The sequence below is a fragment of the Aphelocoma coerulescens genome, unplaced genomic scaffold (assembly GCF_041296385.1).
Source record: "Aphelocoma coerulescens isolate FSJ_1873_10779 unplaced genomic scaffold, UR_Acoe_1.0 HiC_scaffold_77, whole genome shotgun sequence".
In the NCBI taxonomy this organism is placed as follows: Eukaryota; Metazoa; Chordata; class Aves; order Passeriformes; family Corvidae; genus Aphelocoma; species Aphelocoma coerulescens.
In genome coordinates this window covers 1,100,463-1,126,588 of record NW_027184063.1, presented here as the reverse complement: position 1 = coordinate 1,126,588, position 26,126 = coordinate 1,100,463, and the positions used below count along the sequence as shown (strand labels likewise).

Genomic DNA, 26,126 nt, shown 5'->3' with positions numbered 1-26,126 from the left:
CCTTGATTGCACAAAGCTCTCAGACATTCCAAGGCAAAAGCCAAAGCCAAAGTCCTTTGGAAAACCTGCAATCCCTGGGAGCATTCAGGAGCCCCCCAGGGCCATTCCTGACCAAGGCTCCCCAGGGACTCCTTCCAGCAGATCCCTGAGGCCACTGGGATGTGGGGGGGATGCTGAGGGCAGGACAAGGGGCTGACAGTGCCCAGCCTTGCTGGGGCTGTGCCCAGGAGGCCCCGGTGCCTCAGGACAAGGTGTCTCCTCACAGCCCTTGGTGGCCCAGATGCTGCTGTGCCCCAGGGTACCAAGACTTGGCTTCTCTTTGTCCCCACCTGTCCTCCCTGCCTCCAGTTCTCTGCTCTAACTGCAGCCTGGGGACACTTTCTCACTCGTGTCCCTCACTGAGACCCATTAACAGTGTCAAGAACTTTGGAGTTTGAATCTGACTCAGAATTCTTGAGAGGTTTCTGCCAGTCCCTGTCAGGGACTGATGTTCAGGGCCTCAGCACCAAGCCCTGAGAGGGTCATTACAGTCCTTGTGCTGTATCTGTGCTGCTGAGCTGGGCCGGGCTCCTGGCACACAGGCAGCACTTGGCAAGCGGCAGCGCTGCAGAGAGACAGCTCTGGCCAGGAGCAGCTCCTGGGCTGGGGCACTGCCTGTAGCCAGCCCGGGCACAGCACAGAGGCACATAGGGCTTCAACTCAGCCGGGGCTGGGAGCACAGAGCAGAGCTCACTGAGGGCTCACCAGAGCAGAAATCCTCAGAGAGTTTGAAACAGTCATCGTCTGGCTGTGGGAAGAGAAGCTGCAGCACCTGGAGGCATCTCCTGAAGCTGGCCCATCCCACAGCTTTTCAGAGCTTTGCAGAGCACTCCCAGAGTTGCTGCAGTCTGGGGGATGTGGCCCTAGGGCAGGGCTGGGTTTCCGTGCTGCAGCCCCCGAGGCCCAGCACAAGGCAGCTCCTGTTGCCAGGCTCTGCTGCAGGGCTGAGCAGCCGGGGCTGCAGCCAGGGGTGCCCAGGGCTGTCCTGCAGAGCAGGTTCCTGCAGCCCAGGGCGCTGTGCTGGGACAGGGACTCTGCTGCCTGCCAGGGGCAGCTCTCAGCCGGCCCGGGGAGCTGCTGCCAGTGCTGGGGTAGGAGCTGTGGGGGGAAGGAGTGACCCTGAGCAGGGCAGGTGCTGCTGCTGAGAGCTGCTGGCTGGGGCAGGGCTGCTCCCAGCTCCAGACCAGCCTGGGCACAGCTCTGGAGACACTTCCCAAAAGAAGGTAAGCCAGGGATTGCTGTCAAGATCAGGAGCGTTCCTGAGCCTGTTTGGATTTCCTGCTTGGAGCAGGATGGGAAGGTTGCGGGATGAGAGAAGCAGAACAGGAGTTGGAATCCCAGAATGACAGAACATTCTGAGTCTCTGCTATTGTCCTTGTTATAGTTATTATTATTACTCCTCTGACATTGTCACTGCGATCTGGTGCTCCCAGGGGGGCGCTGGGATCTGCAGCAGCTGTCAGGCTCTGCACTTGGGATTCCTGCCAGACAAGGCTGTCCATGGGAATGGGATGTCCAAACTTCCCTGTGCCCTGTGGGGCTGTGGGCAAAGCAGTCCATGGGAAAGGGGAATGAGCTGAGCCTCCCTCCCGGAGATACCATCATGGGTACACCCAGAGCTCCCCTCACTGTGTCCTTCCAAGCTCTGAGCTGCCCTCCTGGGTGCAAATCTGTGCCAGAGCCTCTCGGAGTGCCCTGAATGTCCCCCGGGGAAGTGCAGAGATGCCACAGCTGAGGAAATGCTGCTGGGTTTGCCAAGGGCAGCGTGAGTGTCCCTGGCAGAAGGGGGTGCTGAGACCTTGCTCAGAGACCTTTAGAGAGGGTGAGACATTCAGGGATCCCTGTGCTCTGGGCAGGGTCTGGTTTATGCCAGGGTGAGCCAGGAGTGTGATTGTGCTCTGACTGCAGCCAAAGGGGCAAGCCCAGGGCAGTTGGGAACAAGCCCATGCAGCCCCTCAGCTTGCCCTGAGCCACAGGGAATCCTTTGCCTCTCACCTCTCTCAGTGGCAAAGGTGGAGTGCAGCAGAAATGCTGGGGATTTCTGACCTCAGAGAAGCAGGAATGATGTGTGGGTAGGAAAACCTTTCCTAAAACTCACTCCTGCCATCCCTGTCCTGTGGAACTGAGAGTAAAACTGCTACCAAGCCTTTCTAGGAGGGAGTGCACTGACAAATCCTGACTCTCCAGCCTTGTCCCTCTGCCACACGGCCACAAACCCAGGGCAGCGGGGCAGGGATGGCTCCTCGACAGCCCCCACGCACAGGCCTGGCTGCTCCTGGCACACTCAGACAGCACAAGTGGAGCTCAGGCAGGCAACTGGGGGAAGGTTTTCCCAGAGCAGGAACAAGGGTGGGGCAGTCCCAGCGGGACAGTCTGCAGGGAATGGCACAGGTTTGGCTCCAAGCAGCCTGTCCTGACTTGTCACTGTCCTTTCTCCATGAACAGGTGCCCATGGCCAGACACAGCAATGTCCAACAGCAGCTCCATCAGCCACTTCCTCCTGCTGCCTTTGGCAGACACGTGGCAGCTGCAGCTCCTGCACTTCTGCCTCTTCCTGGGCATCTCCCTGGCTGCCCTCCTGGCCAACGGCCTCATCATCAGCGCCGGAGCCTGCGGCCAGCACCTGCACAGCCCCATGTTCTTCTTCCTGCTCAGCCTGGCCCTCACCGACCTGGGCTCCATCTGCACCACTGTCCCCAAAGCCATGCACAATTCCCTCTGGGGCACCAGGCACATCTCCTACACAGGATGTGCTGCTCAGGTGTTTCTGATTGTCTTCTTTCTTGGAACACAGGATTTCCTCCTCACCGTCATGTGCTATGACCGCTACGTGTCCATCTGCAAAGCCCTGCACTACGGGACCCTCCTGGGCAGCAGAGCTTGTGCCCACATGGCAGCAGCTGCCTGGGCCAGTGGCTTTCTCACTGCTCTGCTGCACACGGCCAATACATTTCCTCTGCCCCTGTGCCAGGACAATGCCCTGGGCCAGTTCTTCTGTGAAATCCCACACATCCTCAGGCTCTCCTGCTCAGACACATACCTGAGGGAATTTGGGCTTCTTGCTTTTAGTACTTCTCCTTTTTTGGGTTGTTTTGTGTTCATCCTTTTCTCCTATGTGCAGATCTTCAGGGCCATGCTGAGGATCCCCTCTGAGCAGGGCTGCCACAAAGCCTTTTGCACGTGCCTCCCTCACCTGGCCATGGTCTCTCTGTTTATCAGCACTGGCACATTTGCTCACCTGAAGCCCCCCTCCATCTCGTCCCCATCCCTGGATGTGGTGGTGTCAGTTCTGAACTCGGTGGTGCCTCCAGCCCTGAACCCCCTCATCTACAGCCTGAGGAACCAGGAGCTCAAGGATGCCCTGAGGAAAATGATGACTGTATCTGTCAATAAACTCTCTCTCTTCTGCTCCAGAACCTTCAGAATGTGACTCTTTATGATCTCAGGGTTTTTTTCCTATTTGTCCATTTTTTCATTGGTGCCTTTTTTTCTTCTTTTTCTAGTGTTATGCTGTTTTTTATAAAATCCTGTAGTACTGCTCTTAGCATTTCTACATGAACGTCTGCCTTTCTTTGGAAACACAAAGACTTTCAGGAGGCTTCTTCCCTGTGCATTTGAATCAAAAGGAGTGTCTGCCCTGACTTGTGTGTCCAAGGTTTGTTCTTCAGCCCTTCTCTGGCTCTGCAGGGGCAGTGCCTGTGGGCACAGCTGGAGGGAAGAGACTCCCAGCACAGCAGCCCAGCCAGGGACAATGGCCCAGCCTCTTCCCACCTCTGCTCTTCCCAGCCCATGGAACCCAGAGTCAATTGTGACAAAGTGGGGCCTCTTCAGACAGAGGTGGTGTGGAAACAGTGCCACCACTCAGGGAACCCAGTGTCCATTGTGACACAGTGGGGCTTCATGGAACCCAGAACATCTTTGTGATGCAATGGAATCTCATGGAATCAAGGGCCAGTTGTTATAGAGTGAGGCCTCATGGAACACAATGGCCACAGAAACATTGCCAGGCCTAGTAGTATGAAGGAGCCATTGTGGCACAGCAAGGCATCATGGGACCTAGGAGAGCACAGGGTCACAATGGAGTCTCATGGAACCAGTGGTCAATTGTGACATGGCAGGGTCTCATGGAACCCAGATTCCACTGGGACATTGCCAAGGCTGGTGCAATCAAGGGTCCACTGTGACACAGAAAGGCCCCGTGGCACCCAGGAGACCAGTGTGGGGCAATGGATTCTCATGCAACCAAGGCGCCATTGGGACAAAGCAGGGCCTGAGGGCCAGCCAGTGCCACTGGGATATCTCCAGCCTTTGAGGAAGCAAGTGTCCATGGTGACACAGCACAGCCTGATGAATCAAAGGAGAGCACAGTGACGTCATGGAATCTTGGGGAACCAAGTGTCCATTGTAAAGACAGTGGGGCCTCAATGAAGCCAGGAGACCATTGTGACGCAATAGAACCTCCGGGAAGCAAGTCTCAGTTATTCCAAAGAGGGGCTGCATGGAAACCAGGAGACCGTTGGAACATCGTGGAAACCGATGGAAGCAAATGTCCACTGTTTGATGTTGTGGCCTCACAGAGCACTGGAAGCCATTGACACACAATGGAAAAACATGGAACTACGGCTCCCTAGTGGCAGAGGAGGGCCTCATGGAACCAAGGAGACTTCTGTGATGCAATGGAATCTCAAGGAACCAAGGGTCAATTGTCAACACATCAGCCTCTCCTGAAACTAAGGAGAACATTGTGATGCAGTGAAATCTCATGGAACCAAGTGTCAATTGTGAACACAGCAGCGCCTCATGGAAGCCAGGTGCAACTGGGACCGTGGCATGGCTTGTGGAAGCAAGGGGCCGCTGTGACACAGTGGGGCCTCTTGGAACCCAGGAAACCATTGGGGGCAATGGAATCTCATGGAACCAAGGCTCTATTGTGACACAGTGGGGCCTCTTGGAACCCAGGAGAACATTGTCACACAGAGATATCTCATGGAACTAAGTGTAAACTCTCAGCACAGCAGGATGTCACAGTCCAATCTTGAAAGGAATTAGAAATGCCTCTGCCCAAATTAAGGTGCAAACAAGACCAAGACCAAAGTCAATAGTATGGGCTTTATTTAATAGCAAATATGAGAGAGAGAGAGAAGAGAAAGAGATAGAAAAGAGGTTGGGGGGCAGAGAGTGAGAGAGACAGATGAAAGAAAATACACCACTCCACGGATCCCACTTGGATCCCAGTGATCCTCTCCAGCTGGTCTTTTTGGTGGTTAGAGTCCCCCTAAAAGCTCAGAGTCCAATGGATTAATATATGCTCAGGGCAGGTGGGAATGCCCAGGTACCTCCCCTGGGGGAGGGCACTTGGACACTGTCTCTTGCAGCAGACTCTGGGTCTGCTGCATCACTTTGCATCATGTGCAGTCCTGTGGAGAAAGGCCTCAGGAATAAGTTTTGGGAGCACTTTGGGAGGTCTTTGATGGATTATGACACCCCCTCAGCTGCCTCTCATGTGAATATCCCGTGGATATGGCCTTTCCAGTGTTGGAGGTTTCCCAGCTGGGCCAGTTTGTGTAAGGGAGGATGGGTGTTCAGTGCCTCTGGCCAGAGGTAGCACCACAGACCTGAAACCTCCTTGTCCCCCTCAGTGGCAGGGGAGTCTGTGTAAACCTGTGTAAGCCCTCTGTGGACTGTGGTCTCCTCCACGCCCAACCCAGCTAGCCATGAAACTTTGTCAGGAAGGGCTTTTTGCCCATTATGGCAGAACTGTATAAAGGAGCTGCCACCACCCAAGCCCCCCTGTCCCTGAATGTGCCTCCTGAGGGGAACTTTGAGCTGCAAGTTGAGCTAAGGAACCTTGAGATCAGGGAAAGGGGGACTCTTAGCCAGGGATCTCAGGTCTAGGGAGAAGGAAACAAGGCTGAGGGAGGAGAATGAATCCACCAGAAAGCCAAGGTCAGAGCTGTCCTGAAAATCAGCCCTGGCTGGGGGAGGCCCCAGCCCCCAGACCCATTTGCTGAGGCCAGGTTTGCACCCCCATCCCCCAACCAAGGGGGCAGGAGGAGAGTTTGGGGGTGTGGGGTAACCCCTGCCCAGGGGGAGTGAACACCACCCCCCTTACCCAGACTGGCTCAGGTGTGAAACCCCCACCCCGGGAAGGCCACACACACAGGGGACAGTGTCACACTCGCCCCTCCCCAGGGGAGGTCTCTGTCCCTGTCACTCCCTTGCTCTTCCCCCTCTTCTCTTTCACAGGCTGGGGGCCTTTGCCAAATGAGAGAATCATTTTTCTCTTCATCCCTGTCACCTCTGCGACAGCTACACAGAGTTTATCCTTCCTTTAAATCATCTGTATTGGGCCGAACTTTCACTTTTCTTTGACAGGAACCTGCCAGCAGCTGAGCTGGAACTGTGCGGGAACCGCTGGACCTTTGAATTGCCACCATAACTGCTTGTGCTGTCGGTTCATTCATGGTTGGGGTTTGTTTGCGTTTTCATCACAAGTGACTTGTGGGAAGAGCAAACATTCCTCCAAGCATTTTAGGTAGAGTTAAGTTTGATTTCTGCCAAGTTTATTTTGTCCGGTGCCCAGGGGATGCTCAAGGGGTCTCTGTGCCTCTCTCCCTGGGGGATGCTGGGGAGGGGCTTGGTGGGGTTGTCCCTGTCCCTCTCACTCCAGGGCATTCCCAAGGCAGTGTCCCTGTCCCTTTCACCGTTGGGGATGCTCAGGCATCTCCATCCCTCTCGCCCCAGGGAATGCTTGTGCGGGACTGGGGACCAAGGGCTCTGTGTCCCTCACACTGCTGAGTGTGCTCAGGGGCTCTCCAACCTTCTCATACCCGGGGAGGCCGGGGGAGTCTCTGTCCTTCTCACCCCTGGGGTGACCCAGCCCAAGCACCATCGTGGTGAGAGCAACACAGACACCCCCAAACCCACACAAGCACCTCCCAAAAATCCCAAGGGGAGAAGGACAGAGACCCTCACCAGGCACTGAGTGGGGTGAGAGGGACAGAGACCATCCCCACTGCCCCGAATCATTCCCAGACAAGAGAGGCTTGGAGACCCCCCCGGGACTCCCCAGGTAGGAGAGGGACAGAGAAACTAAACTTGGGGGGCAGCTGGGTGGTCCAAGATCCGGGTGCTGCCACGCTGCCCCTCCATTCCACACGAGCATTCCAGGAAGGCAGCCCTGAATGTGACCCTTGGGGGTCTGGGATCAGCCTTAATATCCCTGGGGGAGCAGAGACAGAGAGGACGAGACACTTTCCCCCTCTTATTCCTGTGGAAGGGTGAACCCCAGCTGCCCTTTTCTTCTGCTGCCTCCTCATCTCCTCGGCTGAGGATGTCAAACTCCCCAGGAGCAGGAAGAAGCCCATTCCAGGTTTCCTTGTGTCTGCAGCCTGGAACATCCACTCCGAGCAGAGCACTTTGTGAACGCCCTGCTGAATGACAGCAGGAGGAGGTTTGTGAGAAAGGCAGGAAATTGTATTTTGATAGGAAATCACAATTCCAAATTATTTCTTTCTGTCACATTCATTTTCAGTCAGTTCTGGTCTGGTTTCCAGAGTGCCACCTTCTCATCTGATTGTATTTGTGTTCTCCTTCCTCTTCTGCCTTTCTTTGCCTGCTCTGTTTGTCTCTCAGTGTCTCTCTGCAGCCAGGGCAGCTCCCACCAAAGGCCCTCCCCTGATTTTGTTCCCAATCCACCAGCTAAAACAACCATGGATGAGGTGATGAAGGCTGGCAGCGAAATGTCACTGGAAGATCTTGCTGCACTTGGCTTTTGGCTCCTTCCTGAGAGCTTTGCCTTCAAGGGCAGGAACATCTTCTCCTTGCTGGGAACTGGAATTCCAGATGCCTGGAGGGTGTGCCGTGGATGCCAGAGGGGCATTCCCGAGGCTCGCAGGGTGCTGGTCCTGCCGTGCCTCCCACGGGAGCTGTGCAGGGCCAGGGGACAAGGTGCAGCAGCTGGGTGGGCTCCCAGAGCAGACAGCAAAGGCTGCTTTGCTGGACATTTCCCAGCACATTCCCAGCTGGAAGCAGAGGGAGGAAGGAAAGGCAAGCGAGTCCCTGCCAGAAGCCCAGAAGGATTGGGGTGGGAAGGGACCATGCCCATGGGTTAGTGGGCTGAAAGCCAAGTGGAGCAAGACCTTACAATGCCATCTCCCTGCCAGCCTGTGCTGCTGACAGGAGCAGGGTGCCACTTTAGCCCTCTGTGGGTGAGACCAAACTGTGCATTCCACTCCCCTTATCTCATTTCTGATGAGCTGTTCATGATGGGTCCTTTGCAGGAGCTGCCCAGTGCACCCCCAACCCCTCAGGCTATGAGGAGCTGGCTGTTAAATGAGATAAGGAAGGAGAGGCAAACCCTGGGAGGCAGGGCAGTGTTTCTTTTTCTGCACACCAATGACTCAGCTGGGATAACTCCCTCCGGGGTAGCAGCAGCAGCACAGTCCCACCCAGCCTGAGGGCTCACCTCTGCTGATGGGCCATCATGGACTGAATGGCCCCAGCACAATGGGCAGCTGCAAGGACTGAGACCATCAAGGCTCCCAAAATATCCCATGACTCCCAGGATGACATCATTCCATTGTGAAACTGCCCACCCTGCAGGAGGGGCTGAGCATTCCCACCTGAACCTGAGCATATAAAATCTGGGTTTGAGGCCTTCTGGCAACACTCAGCAGATCCAGGGCAGGAGCAGAACTCCAACAGGACTGTGACCACCGCTGTTGACAAGACTGCACCCATCACTTGGACAGGACAGTGTGTCTACCACTGCGACCAACAGGTTTTGTTTTCTTTCCTTTTGCTTTGCATGCAGCGGGACCAGGTGGTGCTCAGCACAGGAACTAACCACCACCGTTCTGCTCTTGTCCCAGGGTGCCTGGTTATACTCAGCCTTTGTGGGTTACAGCTGTATCATGGTATTTCTTGTCATCTCTTTGGTGAATTGTAACTCCCACCTTCATCTCTCTTGGGGCAGATCAGTGGGGTTCATTTCTCATGCCAGTTCAATCCAGCACAGTGTTTGAGAGGATTTTACAGTCATGATACGCCCGGTGACTTCTAGAGAAGGACATGGGCAGGAGCAACCCCTAAGCCAACACTCTCACATCTTGTTTTTCCCTCCAAACCAGGATTTCCCACTCCCAAACCTTGGCCAGATGGAGGCGGAGGCTGTGAGAAAGAGGAAGATGCCCCGGGACACCCAGGCAGGTGAGGAGGAAGTCCCTGCCCCTTTTCCCTCTCTCCTGCTCCATCTCCCAGCCCAGCATCGCCCCCGGCTGCAGGACAACCCCGCTGCCGACGCCGTCCTGCCGGGGACGGACTGGGGGGATCTCCTTCCCCTTCCCTGTGGCACGGAGTCAAATCCCATCCTCTCCTTGTCCTTCCTCCCCCAGATGAGGAGCTGAGGATGGAGCCCAGGGAGGACAAATCCCCACGGCAACACCTGGTGGAAGAGGCCATTTTGAGCAGCTCCACAGTGCAGGAATCCAACAGGGAGGAAAACCACCGGAGATCCCGCAGGAGGAGGGGCTGCAAACGCAGCCCAGGGAGTTGTGAGGAGGAAAGACCCACCCTGTGCCGGGAAGGTGGCCGGCATTCAGACTTGGTGGTCCATGAGCAGCGTCACGCTAGGGAGAAACGCTACAAGTGCTTAGAATGTGCGAAAAGCTTCAGCCAGAGCACCGACCTGATCCACCACCAGTTGATCCATACTGGGGAACGGCCCTATGTGTGTGGGGAATGTGGGCAGAGCTTCAGACAGAGCTCCAACCTGATCCAACACCGGTTGATTCATACTGGGGAACGTCCCTATGTGTGTGGGGAATGTGGGAAGAGCTTCAGACAGAGCTCCAGCCTGATTCACCACCAGAAGATCCACACTGGCGAGAGGCCCTACGAGTGTGGCGAATGTGGGAAGACATTTAAGACCAGCTCCAGTCTCCTCCTGCACCAGCAGATTCACACAGATGAGAGGCCCTTCCGCTGCCCCGACTGCGGGAAGGGCTTCAAGCGCAACTCCCACCTCATCAGGCACAAACGCATCCACACCGGCGAGAGGCCCTACGAGTGTCCTGAGTGTGGGAAGAGCTTCAGGCAGAGACATAGTCTTAGCTGCCACCAGAGGATCCACATTGCGGAGAGGCCCTACGAGTGTCCCGAGTGTGGGAAGAGCTTCAGCCATAGCTATAGTCTTAGCTGCCACCAGCAGATCCACACTGGGGAGAGGCCCTACGAGTGTTCTGAGTGTGGGAAGAGCTTCAGCAACAACTCCAGTCTCCTCCGCCACCAGAGGATCCACAGCGGGGAGAGGCCCTACGAGTGTCCCGAGTGTGGGAAGTGCTTCTCCAGGAGCTCTCACTTGACCAGACACCAACGGAGCCACCAGTAAGGGAAGCCCTGTGAGTGCCCCGAGTGCAGGAAGAGCTTTGTGCACTGCTCCAACTTCATCTCGCAGCAGAGGATCCATGTCGGGTGATGCAGAGTGACCCCCGTTGGGCAGAGACCTGGTGACCCCTGTTCCAGATGATCCCTATTGTGGGGGGAGGATGTTTGAGAGATTTATTTCACTTCACATTCTCATGCTCTGATTTCATTGCTAAGAAATGCAATCCCTGTCCCCAGACTGGGTCTGGTTCTCCGTGCTGGTGGTCGGGGCAGGAGCTCTCCGGGTCCTTATCTCAGCTCCTGGGCCTTTCCTCAGCCAACCAAAGAAGTCACTAAACAATTTTTAGCCACTCTGAGCTTTTCTCGCTGATGACTGCCCAGGTGCCAGGCAGATCTGCCGCACCCAGACCTCCCCACCTGGGCCCCCCTCAACCCCAGTGCCCCTCGGGAGCAGAATTAAGGGAGAGGGGAGGTTTCATCACCTGCCCAGAGCTGGGGATGGGGCAGCTGGGGCCATACTGGTGGCACTGGTGGTGCTGGGAGCCCCCCTGGCCACAGGCATGGAGCTCTGAGGTGAGCCAAGGAGTGGGACCCCCTAAAGCAAGAATGGGAAGGGGGCTGAGGACTGGGGGATGATGGGAGAGGCGTGTGAAAGCTTAGAAATTGGGGAATGGAAGGGTGGGATCCCAAAACTGGGCAGGAGGGGGGTGGGGATTGGGAGGATTGTGTGAAAAGGGTTGGCAAAGGGGCAAAAGTGGGGTTTGGGACCCCCAAACTGATGGGGGCAGGGGTTGGCAGCTGGGAATTGATGGGAAAGGAGGGGAGAAAAGAGAAAAAGGGTGGAAATGAGGGTGGGACTGTGGGAAGGAAGGTCCCATGGCAGCCGTGGAGCAAGGGGTTGTGGAGTGGGGATCTGGGGTGGGCCCCTGAGCTCTTGGCTTGCTGTGGGGTGTTGGGGGCTGCTGGGGGGGCACCCCCTGACCTGTGTCCTGCATACACAGAGCTCTTCCAGCACGTGGTAAAATTTGAGTATTGCTTCATTAATGGTACCAAACAAGTGAGGTTCATGGTGAGGTTCAGCTACAACCTGGAGCAGCTCCTGCACTTGGACAGCAACGTGGGGCACTGCGTGGGGGACACGCTGTATGGGGAGAAACAGGCCCGCTACTGGAACACTGTCCTGGGGTGATGTTAAGAGGCTGCTTTATTCCTTAACCCTCCACTCAATGCCCAAGGATGCTGTGTCTTTAGGATGGACCCGGGGGTGGGGCCAGAGCCACGGTACCCGGGTGAGGGTCGGTTCAATGGCTCAGGGGCTCTGGGGTCTCAACAGGGCCTTGGAGGGAGTGCGTCGGGAGCGTTGTGCGGCTCCTTGGGTTTTTTGGCGTTCCAGCTAGCTGGAAAAAGGCTCTGTTTGGTTTTCTTGTTCTTTTTCCCTTCCCTCCCCTTTGCCTCACTGCCTCCCTTCCCTCTGGTCCACGGAGCCTGCGAGTTGGCCCTGGTGGGCCCACGGGGTGGCCCCGGCTGGTCCAAGCCCGTGTGTCTTTTCCTTCTCTGGGAATTTGTTTTATTTTGTGGTTTTTCTCCTGTTCTACCCTGCTTTGTTTGGTGTTAATAAAGAGTTTGGGGTTTTTTCACACTTTCAGTTCTTGTGACCCACTTGTCTTACTGGTGGAGGAAAACGGGAGGCCCTTTTCCCTTTGGAGGAGACACTCATTCCAGAGTGTTTCCTCCTGAAGTCTTGCCTCCAAAACCAAGACATAAATTTGGCACCCAACTTAAGGGGCACGTGGAATTGGGGGAAAAAAATCAAAACCATTTTGGTTTGAATCACTTTTGTATTGAGGTACAGCAGTAAGACCATGCTGTTTGATTTAAAAATTTTTCTGTGGAAGCTAGCCATAAGTACATGTCCACAGCTATGGGCAGTCGGGTCCCTGGCTTACACTTTTAGAAGTCAGGAATAAGAATCAGCACTGCCATTTTTATATGCCTGGTGGCAGTGATTCATCGAAGTTTGGCTGAAGTAATGGAAGCCATGGAGAAGGTGTATGTCATGTTGTTTTCCCATTCTGGCCTTGGTAGCTTCCTTTTGGAATGTATTAGCAATTACACCCAGTTTGTTAGGGGAAAAGCAGGGGATGATAATTCCCAGCCCTTCATCTCCTTCTTCCCCTTCAGATCTGGCACGTCACATTTTGAAAGTGTCCCGTTTCCTCTGGATGTCAAAGATGCCACCTTCTTGTTATGTTATCTAGCAGGGTTTCTCTATGTGGTCTCCAGCTTGTCTAAAATAAGGGCTGAGATTTCCAGAGGGGTTGCCCAGACACCTGCCCCAGTTGCAGAAAATCCTAAGTGCTGTGGGGTATGGGAGGACATAGGCCTGACCCTGAAGCACTTTTCTGACCCAGGAGCCTGGAACCTCCCCCCTGAACAAATTCAGAATCCAGCTGAGGTGGGGAAGTATCTGAAGGAAAACTGCAATAACATCACTGATGAAAAGGAAAAGCTCATTGCCATGTGCTGGGTCCTGTCTAACGCTAACCGCAGGCTGCTGGATTCTGTAGGGCAGAAGATACAGCCAGAGGGGCAGGAGAATAAGGCAGCAGACACCCCAATCACTCCAGCTGCAGCTAAAGCAGATGGGGAGCCTAAACCAACAACAATTGCCCCTGTCCAGAGAAAGAAACACAAAGCCAAATCCATTTGCCCGCTGGATGGTGATGGACAGCCAGGACCTTCACAGCCAGCAGAGCAAGTGGAACCTGAAATCATTACCAAGTCCCTGTCCATAGAGGGCCTTCGTACCCTGAGGAAAAATTACCCCCAACAGCCTGATGAAACTATATTAAGTTGAATGGTCCGAATCTGGGATGCTGCAGGCGATGGTATATTCTGGATGGCACTGAAGAGAGGCATTTGGGGTCCCTGTCACGTGATCTAAGTATCGACCAAGGGATGACAAGGGGCCCTGAAGCTCTCAGTCTCTGGACAGTCTTACTGCTGTACCTCAATACAAAAGTGAGTCAAACCAAAATGATTTTAAATTTTTTTTCCGCTTCCACGTGACCCTTACGTTGGGCGCCAAATTTATGTCTCGGTTATGGAGACAAGACTTCAGGAGGAAGCACTCTGGAATGAGTGTCTCCTCCAAAGGGAAAAGGGCCTCCCGTTTTCCTCCACCAGTAAGACAAGTGGCTCCACTGTATGGACGATGTTTTGGTGTGTGCTCATAACCAATCCTATTTAGACTGCACATTGTAGAAGGTAATCGAGGCCTTAGAGGCAAATGGATTTGAGATCCAGGCCGAAAAGGTCCAGAAAACCTCTCCATTAAATACCTTGGACTGAAATCCATGAGCCGACTGTGGTTCCCCAACAAGTCAAACTTAATGATAATCCCAAGACCTTGCAGGAACTCCACCAGCTCTGTGGGTTCATAAATTGGGTGAGGCCACGCCTAGGGCTGACGACAGAAGATCTCGCTCCTCTGTTCAACCTCCTGTGAGGAAAAGATGACCTCACATCACTTGGGCATCTAACAGAGGAGGCGAGACAGTCCATCTGTAAGGTACAGGAAGTGCTGTTGTCCTGGCAGGCACACTGCTGTGCCCCAGGTCTGTCTTTTCAATTTATTGTATTAGGGGAAATGCCATACCTCCACAGGCTGATATTTTAATGGGACGAGGTGCAGAGTGATCCCCTGTTAATCATTCGAGTGGGTTTTTCTCTCACACCAGCCATCAAAAAGTATCACAACGCCACAGGAGCTCATGGCTCGGTGATGAAAGCTAGATCCTGCCTCCGCACCCTTGCAGGGTCTGACTTTACATGCATCTACCTACCACTGGCAACTGATTCACTTGATAACCTCTTTCAAAACAATGAGCACCTCCAATAGGCCCTAGGCAGCTACACAGACCAAATTTCTATACGCCATCCAAAACACAGACTGTTTACTTCAGTCTTCAAACTGATTCCAAAAGAAGTTCAAAGCAGAAAACCATTAAATGCCCTGACCATCTTTTCAGATGGCTCTGGTGCTTCCCGCAAATCTGCAATCACATGGAAGGATTCTCGCACTCAGAAGTGGGAATCTGATGTGCAGGTAGTGGAAGGATCCCCACAAGTTGCAGAACTTGCAGCTGTGGTCAGAGCATTTGAGCGGTTCAGTGTGAGGAATTGGCTACATGAGAAAGGACACATAGACCCTTTGCAGTTTGCTGAGCAAGACCTTGCTCAACACCGCACGCATCTTGTGTAACAATTGAAGTTGCAGAAAGCTGCATGTAGCCTGCTTAACAACTGAGCTACCATTGAGTTCTTATTGCCGAGCTAAGTGTTTTATTGCAGAGTTAGCAAGGTGTCTCGGTTTGAAAGACAGGTGTCTGCTAAGGAAGGCAGAAGCCCCCCTTGAAGTGGCAGATATAACCCCTTTCCCCCTGAGTTACTATGATTTTGAAATCAAGGGTCTTTAGGCAAAGATGTGGGAAATAGGAATAACAGTTCTTTACTATATATATATATTTATAGATAGATAGATGGATATATAACCAGTCGAACAAAACAACAACAACTATGACAATAACAGCAAACACAAACCCAGTCCCAGCCTTCTCGGCTGTCAGGCTACTCCCCCTCAGGTGCAGTTCTGCTCGCAGCCAGCAGGGATCGCTGGCAGCTCCCGGTGAGCAGGGCGGGTGCGATGGTTCCCCCGCGGCTGCAGGAGGCGCTCCGGAGTGAGCTCGGGGATCACGCGGCACTGGCAGCCTGGGATCCCGGGGAAGGGTGGAACAAAGGCTTCACAAACCCTGGGCAGCCGGTCCTGGAGTCCCGGAACAGCAGGCTGGAAATGGCAAGGCCGGAGCGGCAGGCACAAACACAAATCCTGGGTGGCAGACAAGATGTATCCAAAAGGGGAACCCCCCGGGGCTCCAGGCAGGCAGGGCAAGCACGGCTACAGTGTAGCGAAGGCTCGAAACAGCAGCGGTGCAGGGCGGCCCCAGCCCCAGCCCCAGCCTCCAGCAGGGCAGGGAAAGCAGCCTTGGGATCCCAGTGTTGTTTCCAGCAGAGAGGAAAGACGCCGAAAACGGGAACCAGCAGCTCTTCTCTCCGCAGCTTCTCTCTCCCGACGCTGAGAGCGAACTCCCAACACGCCCAGGTGAAACAAAGAGTAGCCAGGCCCACCCCACCCCCAAAAACGGGGTGCTTTTGTCTTTCTTAAGTATAGTCATTTGTCCCCTAGCAACATGCATATGGGAGAAAATTCCTCTAACAGAAAAAAACTAGGACAAAACTAAAACCCCAACACAAGGTTAGTCTTTGGCAGTAAAACAATAAAATGCTTGTAGACAAAGAAAAAGGAGAACTGCTGACCACTGAAGAGGAGCTAGGAGGGGTTAGAAATCAGCTAAGACAACGTGAACCACTTAGAATGCGCCTTTACGAATATGCATGAGCCTATTATCGATAGTATATAAGAAGCCTGTATACGATCAATAAACGAATTCCTGCTGATCACTCATATTGAGCGTCTGGGTTTTTCCTCCTTCGCGACAGTTCAGTGAACCATTTAATTTGAGAACTTATTCAGCCTATGTTGCAGGTGTAGTTTCCAGGGCAGAAAGAGCCTTACTAAAGGAGTTTGCAAACCCAAAAAATTCGTAACTTGCTTTCGAAACTGATTCAACTGATCTCCCACCAAAAGCAACCATTCTATGTCATGCATGTGAGTTCACACACTGACCTGCCAGGATTTACTGCAGAAGGAAAGCAGATGCCCTAACGATACCCATCGAGTTAGCGAATCTGCCTAACAGATTCCAGCAAGCCCGGCTGAGCCATGCAATGTTCCATCAGAATGCTCCAGCTCTCATTTGAATGTTCCACCTCACTAGAGACCAAGCAAAAACTATTGTGGTGACATGCCCCAACTGCCAAAAACATCAGCTTCCATCATTTGGTCAAGGGGTTAACCCCTGAGGCCTCGGCAGTTGTGATGTATGGCAAACAGATGTCACCCACTTCCCCCAATTTGGCTGCCAGAAATATATTCACGTTTCTGTGGATACCTTTTCTGGTGCAACCTTTGCCTCAGCCCACTGTGGAGAGAGGGCCAAAGATGTCATCAACCACCTAGTCCAGGCCTTCGCTGTGTTGGGGACACCAAATAAAATAAAAACTGACAATGGCCCAGCATACACCTCTGCAGAGTTAAAAACATTCATGAGTGAGTGGGGTGTGGATCACATCACTGGCATCCCTCACTCACCCACAGGCCAAGCCATCGTAGAAAGAAAGCATCAAACACTAAAAAGACTGCTTGAACAACAAAAAGGTGGCAATGAGATCACTGCCCCCATCATAAGACTTTCCAAAGCGTTGTTCACTTTGAACTTTTTAAACTGTTCCTATGAGGAACCTGATCCTTCCATAATGAGACACTTCACAAACTCTGCCAAACATAAACTGACTGAGAGACCTGAGGTCCTAATAAAAGACCCTGATACTTTACAACTATATGGCCCATACCCCCTAGTCACCCGAGGTAGAGGCTACGGGTGCATTTCCACCCCAGAGGGTCCAAAATGGATCCCTGGAAAATGGATCAAACCCTTTTTGAGACCACCTACAGCTGCCAAGCATAGGAAAGAAGCTGCCACAGCCTGGAAAAGAAGAAAAACCAAGCCACCTGGAAAAACGACTCCTCCTCCAGGCCTGAAAAACAAACCCTCCACCTCCCAGTCTCCTTAAAATGTGTCTCCCTTTCCAAAATGAACCCTCAGTTTTGTTTTGAAAGAGGGGGAGTTCAAGGGAGCCATTCTTGTTATTTAAGTTAATTGTATTTATAGTAATTTTGTGTTACACTGTTCCTAAAGTTACCACCCGTGACTGTGTGATGATCTCCTACCTGCTGCTGCCCCACCTGCTGCTGCATCTCCTCCTGTGCACCAGGAGCTCCAGCAGCTGGATTCCTTCCATTATCAAGGACATTCTATGGGGTTTCTTTATGGAGTTTTAAATTTTATTAGCCCTTCCCATTTTTAAGTGTTTGGTTTTGAAATCCCTTAAGCCTTCCCCCTCATTTCAAGGTAATAAAGAAGGGGGAGATGTTGGTATGACCCAGCCCACCGCGGGGCTGGGGCAGCGTGATGCCAATCAATCCCAGCCTATCCCCTGGATTGAGTTTCCCAAAGAGGCAGACTCAGAGGGTGGGTCAGGGGTGGCTCAGAAGCCTAAGCCGCACCCCCCCCGGTGGTGCCCAGGTACAAGCCACCTCCCCCGGTTTGGGAAAATTCTCGGTTACTCAGTTGTTCACTGGTTCTTTGTTGTAACTCCCGCCTCTCAGTTTCCCCCAGTGGTTCTTGTTGAATTGTATCCTCCCCTGGCTTGTAACTCATTGGTTGTTTTCCCCTTTCACCAGGGTTTTCAAATTCCCTATAAAACTGAGGACAAGCCTCAGGGTCCCATCCCATAAATCCCATAAATCCCATCAATCCCATCATTCCCATCATTCCTATCGGATTCCATCCCTCCAAGGTTGTTTGGGTTCAGAGACTTCTAACAATAAACCTGTTAGAAGCCAGACCAGAACAGCCTCTCTCTTCCTTTGTCTCCGAGCTAACGTGAGTGGATCCCATCGGCTCCTGCTGTGTTCCCTCTGCAAAGAAGCCAGCAAGCTAGCCCAGCCAGCAGGACCTTTTCCTGCTGCCGAAGTCGCTTCTGCGACGTACAGAAGTAACGCAGCTGCACTCTCTCTGACCTGGGGCACGCTAGAGCTCGAGCCTCGAGCCCAAGTACTGCGTTAGGGGTGGGAGTTTGGGGATCCAGGAGGGGCCACAGGTCAAGGAGAGGAGGGACTTGAAGAGCTGGGAGAGCTGGGAAGGAGGTTCAGGGGCTCAGAGTCAAGGAAAGGGGGTGCAGGGACTGGGAGAGGTGGGATGCGGTGTCCAGGGAATTCTGTGCCCAGGAAAGGGGGTGCCAGGGGCCCTCACTGTGAGGGAAGGAGGGGTTGGGGGCTGGGAAATGCAGGAATTGGGGCCCAGGGGGCCCAGGGGGCCCAGGGTCAAGGAAAAGGGTGAGTCTAGGGGCTGGGAGAGGCGGGGTGGCCGGGAAAAGGTTGCATTGGTGCCGGATAAGGGGGTGCAGGGGGGTCTCAGTGCCAGGGAGAAGGGTAAAAGGCCATCCTGGTTCTCAGGAATAGGGGTCCAGGGGGGCCTCAGGGTCAAGGAAAGGGGAGTGCAGGGACTGGGAGAGGTAGAAGGGAGTTCCAGGGGGTCCCTGAGCCCATGAAAGGGGAATTCAGAGTTTCCCAGAAAAGGGGGGTCCACAGGGTGGGGACACTGCCATGTACAGGAAGGGGAGTTCAGGGGGTCTCTGTTTTTACAGAAAGGTGGGGCTGGTGGCTGGGAAAGGCAGGAATGGGGGTCCAAGGCATTCCAGGTCATCCCAGGATCCAGAACACAGAAAGCTGGGGAGACATGGGATGGCCAGGAAAAGGGGAGCAGGGGAGTCCTGATGTCCGGCAATAGGGGATTCAGGGAGGTCCCTGTGCAGGATAAGAGGAGCAGGGGGGTCCCGATGCCGGGAATGGGGATTCAGGAGGTCTCGTTCCTGGGAACGGCAGTTCAGGGGGGTCCCAGCGGGTGCCAAGGTCCCACTCCCCCCGAGCCGCCCCCAGGAGCCCCCAGCCCCAGCCCCAGTGCTGGAGCCATCGCACTTCTCCAGGCAGATCCTGGCGGTGCAGGCTGGGAGATGCGGCAGTGCCCGAGAGAGGGCGGGGGGAACGGGGGGATCACTTCCAGCTGTCCCCAGGGAAGGCTCTGTAAATCCCAGGCAATCCCAGTCGCTCCCAGTGTGCTCCCAGCCACCCCCAGTATGGTTACACACACTCCCAGTATATCCCAGTTGCCCTCAGCATGTCCATAGTCATTCCCAGATGCTGCCAGTGGCCCCAGTGAGGTTGTTTGTTATCTCAGTATCATACCAGTCATGCCCAGTATATCCCAGTTGCCTCCAGCATGCATCCAGTCCTTCCCAGTTACTCCAGTTTGCTTGCAGCATGATACCAGTTTCTCTCAGTTGCTCCCAGTAGCCCAAAGTGTGATCCCAGTTGCTCCATTTCAACACCAATATGATCCCAGTCACCTCCAGTATGATCCTAGTCACATGCCAGCACTCCCAGTATGGTCCCAGTTTAATCCCAGTTCAATCCCAGTTCTTTCCAATCACTCCCAGTATGGTACCAGTTGCCTCCAGCATGGTTCCAGCTACTTCCTAGATCAACCCAGTCAGTCCCAGTATGATGACATTTGCTCCCAGTTGCTCCCAGTCACCCCCAGTACGGGGGATGATATGCATGCTGTGTTCCCAGTCACTCTCAGATACTCCCAGTATTAATCCAGTCACTCCCAGTAGGATCCAAATATGACCCCAGTGTGCTCCCAGTCACTGCCAGTATGAACCAGTTGCCCCCCACAGGTTCCTGTTGCTCTTCCACCCTCACTTTTGTTCCAGTCACTCCCAGTCGCTCCCAGTTCCCTCCAGCATATTCCCAGTCACTCCCAGTTCCTCCCAGTTGCTCCTAGCATGATCCCAGTTGCTCCCAGTTTCTCCCGGCCACCCTCAGCATGATCCCAGTCACTCCCAGTGTATCCCATTTTCCCCCAACAAGGTCTCAATTGCCCCCTGCAGGCTCCTACTCACTCCCAGTATGATCCCAGCATGATCCCAGTCTCCCTCAGTGTGATCGCAGTCTCCCGCAGCATGGGCCCAGCTGCTCCCAGTATGATGTCAGTACGATCCCCGTACAGCCCAATCACTGCCAGTATGATCTCAGTACGATCCCAGTACAAAGCAGTCACTGCCAGTGATGCCACTCCCGGGATCCCCCAGCCCTCTCTGCGTTCCCCCTCCTGGCTCTCCAGGCTCCGAGAGGAACCCCAAGGGCTGCAAGTCCCCACCCAGGGTCCCCAGTAAGGCCCAGTTGGGATCTGCAGCCCCCAATGTTCCCAGTTTCCCTCTCCTTTCCCCGGGCTGGGTTCCCCCGCCCCCAGCGGGTGGGAGCAGCCGAGAGCCCCGCGCTGCCCATCCCGACCTGTCCCGGCTCCATCCCCGCTGCTCCCGCGGGCTGCGAGGGGCTCGGGAACGGGGCTGCGAGGGAAGGGGAGGAGGAGGCGGCGGAGGTGGGATTGGGGAGGGGCGGGAGGAGGAGGAGGCGGAGGTGGGATTGGGGAGGGGCGGGAGGAAGAGGAGAAGGAGGAGGGAGGAAGAGGCGGAGCGGCAGCGGGAAGCTGGAGGAGAGGAGGAAGCGCTCGGCTCCAGCGCTCCCTGAACTCGCAGCCCCCCGGGACCATCGCCCCCCGTCCCGCAGGTGCCCGGGGAGGGGGAGCTCGCCCCAAATGTCTCGGGTGGTCCCTGGGTTTGGGGTTTTTTGGGGGGATGTTTGGAGCTTGCGGGACTCCAAAGCCGAGCCGCAGATGCCCTCGGGGGGACATCGTGGGGTCCCGGGAGGTGTTTTTGGGGGGTCCCGGTGGCGGTGGCGGCAGAGCCGCGGCGGGGGCGGGGGGATGCGGGTCCCCCCGCGGTGGGGGTTGGGCTTCCCGGGCCGGGCCCTCCGAGCTCTGCCGGGGCCCCGTGGGAACCGCGCGGGGGTGGGCGGACACCGGTTTTGGGGGCCCCCGGGAGCCCCGGCTTCCCTAAGCGGGACCCCAGAGAGAGGAGACCCCCAGAACCCCGAAGCGGGGACCCCGAGAGGGGGGACCCCTGGGATTGGCGGGACCCCGGCGGGGGGGTCTGGGGGCTGGAGGGGCGGCATGGCCGGGAAAGGGCCTCGGGGGTCCCGGGGCCGGGAAATGGCTGCTCCCAGTATGAGCCCAGTTCCCCCCCCCCCCCGAGTGGTTCCAGTTTCCTCATCAGTCCCAGTATGAGCCCACTCAGTCCCGGTATGATCCTAGTCACTTCCCCTCATTCCGTGTAGGATCTCTGTTGCTCCCAGTATGAACCCAGTCACTCCCAGTCATTCCCCATTATGATGCAATTTGCCCCCAGCATGGTCCCAGTTGCTCCCAGTTCCTTCCACTTTTGTCCAGTGTGTTCCCAGTTCTCCCAGCTGCCCCATGCGTCGTCCCAGTCACTGCCAGTATGATGCCAGTCTCTCCCAGCAGGGCCCCAGTCACTCACACTTACCCCCAGTTGCCCCCAGTGTGGTCCCAGTTCCCCCCAGCACATTCCCAGTTGCTCCCAGTGTGGTCCCAGTCACCACCCGCATGGTCTCAGACACTCCCAGTATATTGCAGTTGCCCTGAACATTCTCGTGGTCATTCCCAGGCACTCCCAGTTACCTTGGCATGGTGCAGTTAACCCCCAATTTTATCCCAGTCACTGCCAGTACATCCCAGTTGTCACCAGCATGCATCCTATCATTCCCAGTTGCTCCCAGTCTGATCTCAGTGTATCCCCAGTAGGCTCTCAGCAGGGGCCTGGTAGCTCCCAGTAATGCCCAGTCAGGGTCCATTGACACCCACTATAATCCCAGTATGATCCCAGTCACTTCCAGTATGATGCCAGTGGCCCCCAGTGTGCTCCCAGTTGTTGCCTGCCAGTGCCAGCATGAGCCCAGTAGCCTCCTGTATGATCCCTGTGACTCCCTGTCTCACCCAGTATATCCCATTCACCCCCAGCGTGCTCCCAGTCCTTCCCTCTTCTTCCCACTTGCTTTCAGCATGATTCCAGTTGCTCACAGCCATTCCCAGTCAATCCCAGGATGATTCCAGTCACCCTCAGTATGATCCCAGTCTCACCCAGCTGCTCCCACCGTGATTCTAGGATGATCCCACTTGCCCCCACCATAGTTCCAGTTGTTCCCAGTTGCCCCTAGAATAGTCCCAGTCACACTCAGTTGGCCCCAGTGTGGTCCCAGCTGTTCCCAGTGGGGTTCCAGTAAGCCCCAGTGTGGTTCCAGACACTGCCAGTATATCCCAGTTGGCCTCAGCATGCTTGTAGTCATTCCCCGGCACTCCCAGTTGCCCCAGTGAGGTTCCAGTTCCCTCAGAATGATCCCAGTCTCACCCAGCTGCTCCCACCGTGATTCTAGGATGATCCCACTTGCCCCCACCATAGTTCCAGTTGCTCCCAGTTGCCCCTAGAATAGTCCCAGTCACACTCAGTTGGCCCCAGTGTGGTCCCAGCTGTTCCCAGTGGGGTTCCAGTAAGCCCCAGTGTGGTTCCAGACACTGCCAGTATATCCCAGTTGGCCTCAGCATGCTTGTAGTCATTCCCCGGCACTCCCAGTTGCCCCAGTGAGGTTCTAGTTCCCTCAGAATGATCCCAGTCTTTCCCAGTTACTCCCAGTTGCCTCCAGCATGCTCCCAGTTTCTGGCAGTTGCCCAAAGTGTTGTCCCAGTTGCTCCCAGTATGATTCCAGTTGCCCCAGTTGTGGTCTCAGTCCCCTCAGCATGGTTTCAGTACCTTCCAGCTGATCCCAGCTGCTCCCAGTGTGTCCACATTTTCCTCCCAACATGGGCCCAGTAGCTCCCAGTAAACCCCAGTCAGGATCTGTTCACACCTGCTGTAATCTCAGTGGCTCTCCGCATGATCCCAGTAGGATCCATCATCACTGCCAGTCTTGTTCCAGTCACTCCCAGTATGATTCCAGTTACACCAAATGTGGTCCCAACTGCTCCCTCTCAATGCCAGTATGCTCCCAGTTGCACCCAGTCACCCCAGTATGACTCCCAGTTGCACCCAGTCCCCCTCCAGTATGGTTACAGTCACCCCCAGTATGACGCCAGTCACTCCCAGATACTCCCAGTATTATTCCAATCATGCCCAGTGTGCCTACCTGTCATTCCCAGTGTGGGCCCAGTTGCTCCCAGTATGAATCCAGTCACTCCCAGTTACTCCAAATATGATCCAATTTGCTCCCAGCATGGTCTCTGTTGCTCTCAGTCACCTCCAGTATGGTTCCAGTCACGGCCAGCACCTTTCCTGTCACTCCCAGTCTGATTCCAGTATGATTGCAGTCACTCAGATACCCTCATTACTATTCCATTCACTGCCAGTATGATCCCAGCCAGCTCCAGGAGGATCCCAGTATGACTGCGGCATGGGTACAGCTGCTCCCATGATCCTCCAGTGTGGTTCCAGTTGAAGCCAGTTGCTCCTAGTATAGTCCCAGTCTCTCCCCATATGATCCCAGTCCCTCCCAGCATGGTCCCAGTCGTGCCCAGTTGCCCCCAGTTCAGACCCAGTCACTCCGACTTTCTCCCAGTAGCCCCCAGCATGGTCCATTTCTCCTCAGCATGGTCCTGGTTGTTCCCAGTGTGGTTCCAGTCAATCCCAGGATGGGTACAAATACTCCCAGTATATCCCTGTTGGCCTCAGCATGCTTGTAGTAGTCATTCCCAGTCCCACCCAGTTGCCCCAGTAAGGTTCCAGTTACCCCAGTACAAAGCAGTGACTGCCAGTGATGCCACTCCTGGGATCCCCCGGCCCTCTCTGTGTTCCCCCTCCCGGCTCTCCAGGCTCCGAGAGGAGCCCCAAGGGCTGCAAGTCCCCACCCAGGGTCCCCAGCAAGGCCCAGTTGGGATCTGCAGCCCCCAGTGTTCCCAGTTTCCCTCTCCTTTCCCCAGGCCAGGTTCCCCCGCCCCCAGCGGGTGGGAGCAGCCGAGAGCCCCGAGCTGCCCATCCCGACCTGTCCAGGCTCCATCCCCACTGCTTCCGTGGGCTGCGAGGGGCTTGGGAACAGGGTACCCAGGGTGTGGCTGGTCCTGGGGAGAGGTGGAAGAGGGATGGGAGAGGAGGAGTGGGCGGAGGACGAAGAGGAGGGAAAAGGGAAGATCATGAAAAGGAGAACGGCGAACAAGGTCGAGCGCTCCCTGAATTCGCAGCCCCCCACCCATGGGAGCATCGCTCCCCCATCCCGCCGGTGCCCGGGGAAGGGGAGCTTGGCCCAGATATCCTGGGGGCCCCTGGGTTGGGTTTTTGGGGGTGATGTTTGGAGTAGGAAGAACTCCAAAGCTAAGAAAAAAATGCGCCTTGCAGGGACATTGGGGGGCCCCCCAGGAAGTGTTTTTGGGGGGTCCCGGTGGCAATGCCAGTAGAGCCCTGGCAGCAGGCAGGGGGATGGGGGGTCCGCCCTGCAGTGGGGGTTTGGTCTGCCTGGGTCAGGCACGTCCACCTCCAGCCCGGAGCCAGGGGGATGCGGGACCTCCTGGGAGAGCTGGAGGGGGAACCTGGGGACCCCCAGAGTGGGGAGAGCAGAGAGGGGCAGTACAGGGACCAGGGGAGCCCTGGCAGTCTGGAGGAGCAGACCCCTGTGACCCCCAGGAGCCCAGAGTGGGGAGAGCAGAGAGGGGCAGTACCGGGACCGCGGGAGCCCTGGCAGTCTGGAGGAGCAGACTCCTGTGACCCCCAGGAGCCCAAAGTGGGGAGCCCAGAGAGGGGGGAGTGCTGTGATTCGCGGGAACCTCAACAGCCTGGAGAGGGGAGGGGGGACTCCTTGGACCCCCTGCACCCTGAAGCAGAGAATAAGGGGAGATGGATCCCTTGGACCCCATAACCCCCAGCATCCCTATGTGGGGAGACCAAAGGGGAAGCTTTTTGGATTCCTGGACTCCCAGCAGCCTGGGGAGGGCAGGGACCAAGTAGATGGGGGACCCCAATACAAGTGTGACCCCCAGCAGCTGGGATAGTGGGTGTACTAGTTTGAAAACAAACCAGTGAGAGGCACTAAGTCAGAATAACAATTTAATGGAAATTAAAGAAAAGGAACAGAAAGTAAAAGAAAACACTGACAGAGTCAAGATACAACCTGAGTCCCTGTTAGGCAGGGTAGTGGTAGCAGTCTGGTGGAATGGTGGCTGCAGTCCTCTGAAGTGGTGATCCTGTAGTAGAAGGGGTCTGCTCTTCCTCAGAAAGTCCAGCGGTGGCTGTGTAGCTCCTATCCTCTGGAAATCCAGTGGAGCCCGTGTCTTTCGTGCTCAGAGTCCCAGTTATATCCACGATGGGATGCTTGGTTCCTCCCTCTGGGTGGAGCATCTCACAATGGAGTAATGAGTCATGAGGCCAAGTGTTGATTAGGCTCGTTAACAGAAGATAGTCTGGAGGGAGTTATCTCTGAGTCATGCAGGGGGACAATGATGGGCCATTAACAGCAAGATAGTCTGGGGGGAGGAGGCAAGGAAACACTGCCCCACCTGATTTCAACAGCTCATGAGGATGGTAATAGAATACACCTCAACCCAGGACATTATCCACCCCTTATTCTATTACCATCTACATCATCCCAAATCAATACCTTCTTAAACTCTAAACACACATACATGCATATATATATATATATATATATACAATGAAATCCTACACACCGTTCTCACCTAAGATTAGGTCTCCCTGTGGTACACAACGGGTTTCCCCATCTTTTTGCATTACCCACCAAGTGCAACCAGGTCCTTGAGCAAAGACAATGCCACGGATGGGTTTGCCTTTGCCTGAGGTAGGATTAATCCAAATAGTCTTTCCTAAAATACCTCTCAGGTGTACCACAGGGACTCCATCTCCATCCACTGTGTGCAAGGGTTCAGACTCGGCAGGACCAGCTCGATTGATGGACCCTCGGGTATTGACCATCCAGGTAGCCTTCGCTAAGTTCACTTCCCAATTTTTGAAGGTCCCCCCACCAAGTGCCTTTAGGGTGGTTT

At 55.0% G+C, this 26,126-nt stretch overlaps 2 protein-coding genes and 2 pseudogenes across 2 annotated transcripts in view; 3 read left to right on the top strand and 1 right to left on the bottom strand.

Moving 5' to 3' along the window:
- Positions 1-10,429, top strand: part of LOC138102463 (zinc finger protein 252-like) — a 30,709-nt gene extending 20,280 nt beyond the window's left edge. Inside the window, exon 7 of the mRNA XM_069000168.1 lies at positions 9,673-10,429. Coding sequence (XP_068856269.1) covers positions 9,673-10,429 — 757 coding nt within the window. The remainder of the gene's footprint in view (positions 1-9,672) is intronic.
- Positions 1-26,126, bottom strand: part of LOC138102495 (zinc finger protein 208-like) — a 322,764-nt pseudogene that overhangs the window by 267,160 nt on the left and 29,478 nt on the right.
- On the top strand, positions 2,199-3,469 carry LOC138102502 (olfactory receptor 14C36-like). Its single transcript, XM_069000200.1, has one exon. The coding sequence runs from the start codon at positions 2,477-2,479 to the stop codon at positions 3,467-3,469; it is 993 nt and encodes a 330-aa protein (XP_068856301.1). The 5' UTR covers positions 2,199-2,476.
- Positions 20,710-26,126, top strand: part of LOC138102496 (zinc finger protein 850-like) — a 176,932-nt pseudogene continuing 171,515 nt past the window's right edge.